General features: G+C 41.2%; 1 protein-coding gene across 1 annotated transcript; it reads left to right on the plus strand.

Moving 5' to 3' along the window:
- Nucleotides 1-2256: 2256 nt before the first annotated feature.
- Nucleotides 2257-4511, plus strand: LOC120893570 (E3 SUMO-protein ligase ZBED1-like). Its single transcript, XM_040295549.1, has 2 exons — nucleotides 2257-2675; nucleotides 2748-4511. The coding sequence occupies exon 2, from the start codon at nucleotides 2757-2759 to the stop codon at nucleotides 4509-4511; it is 1755 nt and encodes a 584-aa protein (XP_040151483.1). The 5' UTR covers nucleotides 2257-2675; nucleotides 2748-2756.
- The last annotated feature ends 4020 nt before the right edge of the window (nucleotides 4512-8531 follow it).

Here is an 8531-nt window from a genome sequence, read left to right on the forward strand (position 1 = left end):
AGGGGAAATCGGGAAGGGGTGGTATACATACGTCCAAAAAGGAACTGGGCCATGTTAATATTAAAATGATGTTTTATCACTATTGACATACAACTTTTTGCGTGAAGACAAGATAAAAAACCGATACAGCTATATTGAAGCCAAAACTCAAAGGTGGTTTACGGGGCCCCAACGATTATGTGGACTCTTCGATAAAGGGCCCCCGTCGGTAAGGGCCCCCGTCGGTAAGGAGGCCCCGTCGGTAAGGGGCCCCGTCAATAAGGGGCCCCGTCCATTTGGTGTCTTGGTGTGGATGGTCGGTGAACGAGCTCACCAAAAAAAAACGCGGAGACACTTGCTGCTAAAATCCAATGCACAGAACACAGAACAGAACGCTGCGTTTAACCACAATGAAAACCCGTTACAACAGCCACAAGCACACATCATACACAGACAAAAATTTAAAGGCCCCTACACAGAATTTCAATACACCGGCTCGTAGCCGGAGAAATTAGCAGGAAAAATTGACACCAAGCTCGCGTCGATTTAAAAAGCCTAGGAAGGTCGTTTGGTCAACGGTGTTTTTGTGGGTTGAGGTTTCATTCGAGAAATGGTTAAATCGATGTCATTGTGTGCGCTCTTGGCTGGGATGAACCGTCCTGTTCTTGTATACGGGGCCCCTGCTACCGCTTTGCGATTGTGTGCCGAAAGCAGACAGCTGTTTCACACGAAAAATGGTATTCACATTCCTGGCCTAGGATAGTGGATTGTGTGTGTCTTTTAATGCAAAAAATAAAATTTTCATTCTTGGCCCTGGACCGAAGAGAAGGGGAAATGGGAAAGGTTTCAGGTTAGAAGGAAGGGGGGAAGGGTATAAAAATACTCAATATGGTTTTTATCGACTATTTATTTTTTGCGAATACAACAAGACCAAAAACCGTTACAGCTGCATCTACATACAGCCATACACAGCCATAATACGAAGAACAATCTCCATTGCCTCGGCCATTTGGGGGCCCCGTTGATGATCCCGTAGATTGAGGGGCCCCTTCCAATTGGTGTTGTCAACCCAATATACCCCAATTTTCCCTCAGGAGGTTATGTTTACTATCAGATTTACTATTACTACCAGACCTATCAGAAGCATATTTATTTTATTTATCAGAAGCAGAAAACATTTGCCTTTTTAACATGTGCAATATTTTTACCTTAGTTGGAAGCGCAGAACGCTGCGATACATGCCCACAGCTCAAAACAATATCATTTCATCATCGTTGGCCCAAAGCGTTGGATCAAATGTATTGAACGTTACGCACGAGTTGGGTAAAGCGAAAATCCGTTACAAGAGATGCCTCACGCAAACTTCATGCACATAAGACATTAAAAGGCTCCGAAACCGATCTTATCACAACGGTTCGTAGCCGGAGAAATTAGCAAGCAAAATTGGTTGACACCAAGCACGCTCTTTTTATCTGTTGAGGTTTCGTTCAAGAATCGATTCCGAAGGTAAACTTTCGAAGTAGAAAAAATAATTTCTTTCGTTTAAGTTATAGAGAAACACATTTGTTTTATTTTTCTAAAACATCGAGTTTGTTTTTATTTATTTTTATTATTAGCTTAGCCTTGCCAGCTATCTAAAAATATGTTGAGATGCCTGATTTCAACTAAAAGTTCTTCTTCTGTGAGAACTTCAACTTTTTGTTCGGGTTGTTTCGGCAAGCACATTTCTTATGCTTTTAATTTAGTTAGTTAAAGCTACCAGAATCTCGAAACCTGCGGGTCGATTGTCCCCTCAAGGTATTTATAGTTTGCCGTATTTCTCGAGTAGCTCGTAAGGGATCGCCGATCCTACGTTCACCAGATTTCGTTCGTTTATGGTTTCGTGATAAAGCCGATCACTGTTGCACCCGCGCACGGTGTGGCTAGCTTTTGCTGTCCTGTGCCAACTTCTTTCGTAGTGTGCGATCGATTTGGCCGTTAAGTTTTGCACACTTCGCCAATGAAGCGACAGTGTGTGTTCAATTCCATTGATAAAGCCGATCACTGTTGCACCCGCGCACGGTGTGGCTAGCTTTTGCTGTCCTGTGCCAACTTCTTTCGTAGTGTGCGATCGATTTGGCCGTTAAGTTTTGCACACTTCGCCAATGAAGCGACAGTGTGTGTTCAATTCCATTGATAAAGCCGATCACTGTTACACCCGCACAGGGTGTGACTAGCTTTTGCTGTCCTGTGCCAACTTCTTTCGTAGTGTGCGATCGATTTGACCGTTAAGAATTTTTAATATTTAAAGAGCCAGAAGATCGCTGAATAGGTCAGAAGGACCAAAACAGTACAAGAGATCGCACCAGCACACAACAGCGTGAACAGGGTCAGTTAATACCGCTTAGTTATCCAGTGCCAGTAAGTTTTTTTTCTCACAAATAATTGCAAGTCAGTGTTGTAAGCTGTGTTAGAAACATCTTTTGGTGCACCGTCGATCAGTAAACAACCAATGTGAAGCTACAAGTACAAAAGCCTAGAGCGTGTGTAAGAACTTTTGCGGTAACGTTCTCACCATTTGAATTGCTGAAAGTGATCGCGTTTCAGCTGTACAAGTACAAGTGCTGTGAAGTTTGTAAGAACGATCCTTTAGCGCACCGGTGATTGCTGAATTTTTGCGGTGACGTTCTGACCATTTCTAGGGTATAGAGTAATAGGTAAGGAAAAATTGATCGCTGTTTTAGAAGTATTAGTAAACTAGAAATACATTTGAATTGTGTGTTTTCCAGTTTCGCACTATGGCACTCCCAACCAGCGATGTATGGCTGCATTACGTGAAATCTGAAGGTGGAGGTAAATGTCGTTACTGCCAACAGGTAGTGTCGTACACTAAGGGCTCAACATCTAACTTGAAACGGCATCTCAGTCGTAAACATCCTACTGTTCCGTTGCATAGAAATAACCCTCCATCGACAACTGATTCTGAATTAGATTCACCGTTGGAATGTACCTCAGCAGAAAGAAACGTGAGCAGCCCGCTGGCCAATTATTTCCCATCCAATAAGGCTATGAGCGCAGAATCGAAGAAAAAAATTGATACTCTATTGCTTTTAATGATATGTAAAGAGTATCAACCGTTTTCTGTAGTAGAAAACGAGTATTTTGCGCGTTTTGTTAAGGCTTTAAACCCTAAATACGTTCTACCTACAAGAAAGAGTATTTCAAACGGTGCGTTACCAGCGCTTTATAACGATACGCTCAAAGTCGTGCAAACCAACTTACTCACAGCATCAACAATTTCTTTAACTGCTGATTGTTGGACAAGTATCAATAATGATAGTTTTTGTGCAGTTACAGCACATTATATTAACAGTAAATACGAACTGTGTTCACAGTTATTAGATTGCTCTGAGTTTTGCAAAAGTCACACCGGGAAGAATGTAGCTGATTTGATCACGAATATAACTGACTCCTTTAATATTACCAGCAAATTAGTCACTTTGGTTACAGATAACGCTAGCAATATGCTATCAGCTGCAACACTTTTAAATATTTCTCATCTCCCGTGTGGTGCCCATACCTTAAATTTAGTAGTTAAAGATGCACTTCCTAAGATTTCGTCTACATTAGAGAAAGTTAAAAATGTAGTCATGCACTTCAAAAAAAGCTCAAAAGCTGCCAATAAGCTTTCTGAAATGCAAACGAGTTTAAATCACCCTGAACTAAAACTAAAACAAGATTGTCCCACTCGATGGAATTCCACGTACGACATGTTAGATCGTATTAAACAAAATAGGATCCCACTAGCATCGTGTATTGCCACACTGAAAATCAAATCCAAGCTAGATGAAGACGATTGGTGCATCATAGAACAGGCTACCAAAATCTTGAAGCTTTTTAACACAGTTACCGTCGAAATTATGGCAGAAAAAACAGTGACAATTTCAATAATGGGGTTTTTAACTAGGTCCTTATTGCAAAAAATGAAGGAAAAAAGAGAGAAAGAAATCTTTCATGAAAAGGTAGCTGAACTAGTAGACGTACTAATAGTTGGACTTGAAGACAGGTTTGAGGCAACAAATAATTTAGAAATTGTGTCATGCGGGATTTTCCTAGACCCAAGATTTAAAAAAGTAGGATTTTTGGGAAACAATGCGCAATACCAAGACACATACGAAAAAATAATTCAAAAGATGCTTCCACATTATAACACTAATAGCATTGATAGACTCGAGGAAAGCGATAACGGTAGCGATAGTGATGAGGATATTTGGCAACCATTAAAAAAAGTTCGCAATACAGAACATTCAATCAGTCCTTCTAGAATTCTTGCCGCGATTGAACTGGATCGCTATTTGTCTGAACAAAATCTACAGGTAAAATGCGATCCATTTATCTGGTGGAAGGAAAGAGAAGTAGTATATCCTATATTATCAACGCTTGCTAAAAAATATCTCAGTATTCCTGCGTCTTCTGTTCCTTGTGAACGCATATTTTCAAAAGCAGGTTACATCTTAACGGAGAAAAGAAATAGGTTGACGTCAAAAAATTAAAAGAAATGATTTTTGTCCAACATAATTTCAAAAACCTACAACTGTAATGAATCAGCATTCGATTTGCAAAAAATAGAGGCTCCAATAATCTAAATGAGTGTTTAAGTTACTATAGATTTTTAATTTTTATTCAGGAGCAACGGTCCGAAAAGACCGTATTGCTTGAAGTATAGAATTTTATAATAGATAAGAAAATGTGAATAACTTTTGAACCAAATTTTGTAAATTAATTTATAGGTGATTATAGCATCATGAATTAGCAGTGAACGTATGAATGACTTGAAACGTCTAATATATAATGTAAATATAGTTTAAGTTAGAAACTTATAGTATGTTATGATGAGTTTACGAAAAGAAAAGAAAACGAAATTAAACAAAAGGTATTGTTCGTATTTCACTGCAAAGTTAAAATTCCGTCAAATTGACTGGTACCGTAAACCTAGTGTTAATCAACAACTAATAAGATTCTTACATTTGTACTATTTTGATTTCTAAAGCTACGCACGTCTCTAATTATGAACACAGTTATCAAGTCGTACGACTTTAATAACATGGCCTTTATAGGTTCGATTCCTTACCTCTTTTGTTCCGGGTTCCGGGTAAGCTCTTTTGTTGCCAGTATACTAAGAGGTTTCATGAACACTCCAAACATTTTTGGGAAGCCATACTAGCCGGAGGTGCATGCAAAGCAATGACGGAAAAAGTAAAATACGTATTAAATGTGGCTTCTAACATTTACTACTATTGGTTGACTACGATTCCTCACGATTCCGGTTGATTCCGGTCGATTCCGAACGATTCCAACGATTCTAGATGATTCCGGTCGATTCCGGGCGATTTCAGTCGATTCCGGTCGATTGCGACTGTTCACGTTCCGGCCGCCGCGCATCTGTCAATGCTGGCTGTCGTACATTTGAGCCAGGAATGTCGCGCACTGAGTTCCTCAATATCGTTCGACATGCAATCTAGCTTCTTGTGTTACTGTTTGTATCTATTTGTATTAGGTTATGCACTGAATAAATGACATGAAATGAAATGGAATTCCGACTATTCCGACGATTCCGGACGATTCCGGACGATTCCGGACGATTACGGTCGATTCCGGGCTATTCCGATCGATTCCGGACGATTCCGGACGATTCCGGGCGATTCCGGGCAACTCCGGTCGATTCCGGGCGATTCCGGTCGATTCCGGGCGATTCCGACGATTCCGGACGATTCCGGACGATTCCGGACGATTACGGTCGATTCCGGGCTATTCCGATCGATTCCGGACGATTCCGGACGATTCCGGGCGATTCTGGTCGATTCCGGGCGATTCCGGTCGATTCCGGTCGATTCCGGGCGATTCCGGTCGATTCCGGTCGATTCCGGACGATTCCGGGCGATTCCGGGCGATTCCGGACGATGCCGGACGATTCCGGGCGATTCCGGGCGATTCCGGGCGATTCCGGGCGATTCCGGGCGATTCCGGACGATTCCGGACGATTCCGGACGGTTCCGACGATTCCGGACGATTCCGGACGGTTCCAACGACTCCGCACGATTCCGACGATTCCGACGATTCCGACGATTCCAGACGATTCCAGACGATTCCGGGCGGTTCCAGCTTGTCGGATTGAACCTACCCTTCGGAACTGGGTCCGAAATTTGCTGGAATCGTCCGGACCCAGTTCCGCTTTTTTGTGCGTTTTGCCCAACTCTAAAATAGACATACAGCGAAAACGTCGCGCGCGACGACATCGCGCGCGTCAAAAAGTAGCTCAATTTTGCAAACAGAGCTACTCGTCGCGCGTGACAATTTTGCTTCAACCAAAATAGTCGAATTACATAGTTTTTTTACAAGCCAGATTAATGCCAAACACAAAAAATTAGATTAGAACACATTTTAACCTATTTTCGTGTGTTTTCAAATATAAGACAAGTTGGTTGACTGAGTCAAATGAGCTACTTTGATGTACACAGAGTGAAATTTTGAGCTATTTTTCGTCGCGCGCGCCGTTGTCGCTTTATGTCTATTTGGACGGTTATGCGAGCTCACAGATTGATCGAAATTGTTTGACAGGATCAGTGTGTCCAGATTATTTTGGCAGATTTCGGTAGGAGCACCAACATTTTATCTGTAGTTTTCGGTAAGTGTTTCAATTAGTATCGGTAGTTTTCGGTATCTTTTGAAGTGTTAAGCGGAAAGGGGGGTGCTAATTTGCACGAGAAAATGTGTCCTTTCTTTAAATAGAAGATGCATCAGATTCGGTTCATTATGGTCACACGAATGATCCCTTTCTGAAGTGTCGATCGGAAAATTGTACTAGGGATTCTACGCAAATGAAGGATTGAGATGCATATTTCCTTTTGAGTGGTTGTGATTCCCTTTTCCCGGGGTTCCACGCAGCCGTTTAGAACCAGTCGCAGTGGCAGTGCTAACTCGAGTGTGATTTTATCGTATATTTTGTGTTCTTTGGTACTATTACTTATTTATTAACACATTAAAATATAATTTATAAGGCCGAAAATACAACAGCAACATTCCCGAACTGTCATATCCATACATTTTTCAGCAAACGGAATTCCACGGCCGCGAAATTCCGGTCCGCGTATTTTCGGCCTAACAAATAACATGACACGTTAAAAAGGTAGTCTGTTCTGTCCGGACGGTCAACGATCTCTCTTCGTAGAACGATCGTTCGATCGTGTCCTGCACCGCACACACACCTCTACAAGCATAGTACAGGTGTCCCCCGAGATACGACTGTATTTGGGACCGAAAAAATGTCCCAAAGCAAGGCGTATGTCGAAAAAGTCGTATGTCGAATATCTATGAATACAAAGTTTATAACCGAAGGTGAAGAGTTGGAATTTATGATATCGTGTATTTAATTTAAAATAATGTTCGATAATGTAATAATTATATTTTAAAAACCGTACACAATATAGATATTCAAGATAGGGTGGTTGAGGATTTTTTGGAAATGTGTGTATAACGGTTATGAGCCCAGAAATTCCAAAACGAAATCAATTTCTTGTCAATGACAACTTTCAACTGTCAAAATCAAAATCGTCGTATCTACGAATCGTCGTAACTCGAGGGGGTCGTAACTCGGGGGACGCCTGTACAACTGTCATTGCGAGCTGTCTTGGTACAGCGGTACAGACACAGGGTGGTTGCCAACAGTATGTGCTGTCAACAGCTATTTAGATTAATATTGCGATTATTTTGATCAATTAGAGAGCGGTACTTGTTCCGACGCAATGCGTTGCGATTTCGCCAAAATGTATGGGATTTGACAGACGCATGCGTTAACGACGCACGACGCAGCGTCAAAGTAGAAAAATTTCTATTTCGACGCACGTCGTGACGCGTCTGTCAAAATGGTTTAACCATATCGGGAGAAAATCGATATATTTTCATGTTAAATTGTTTCGAGCGCAGTTTTGCGTGTAATTGGACTACTAAATAATTTTATTAACAAAACAAAATAAATGTAGAGAAAGTAATTTCGTAATTGCTGCAAAACAGGTGAGTGCGGGTCAGCATGCAATATGCAATAAAAAAGCGAAAACATGCTTTGCACTGTTTTAGGCAGAACTGTAAATGATTTTCCAGTTGTATTTTAACATTATAATCACATCATAACCTATAAATAAGAGGCATTATTGCTGTTTGTTGATGTTTTTATTTGTTAAATGTGTTGACATATCCATGCAGAACGCAGCGAACAGATACCAGCGTGCATCACGCAATGCGTTGCGATACGCTGCGTCGAAACAAGTACCAAGCCGTTAGTGAGTTGAACTTAACAATAATGATAAAAAAATATACGTTTGAGTTTGTTCCTACACATCGTGTATAATTACATTGGCATATTTTGTTTTATTCTGCCGTATGATAACGTCGGAAGTGCGATTTCGTCGTCCGACGTTATCTGTCAATTCGCCATATAAAAATTTGACAGGTCGTCCGATAAAATCGCATGCGAAAAAGCGTTGCCACCGCCCCTTATAATCGGGCCTAAAATCGGT

The sequence above is a fragment of the Anopheles arabiensis genome, chromosome 2 (assembly GCF_016920715.1).
Source record: "Anopheles arabiensis isolate DONGOLA chromosome 2, AaraD3, whole genome shotgun sequence".
NCBI classification, from domain to species: domain Eukaryota; kingdom Metazoa; phylum Arthropoda; class Insecta; order Diptera; family Culicidae; genus Anopheles; species Anopheles arabiensis.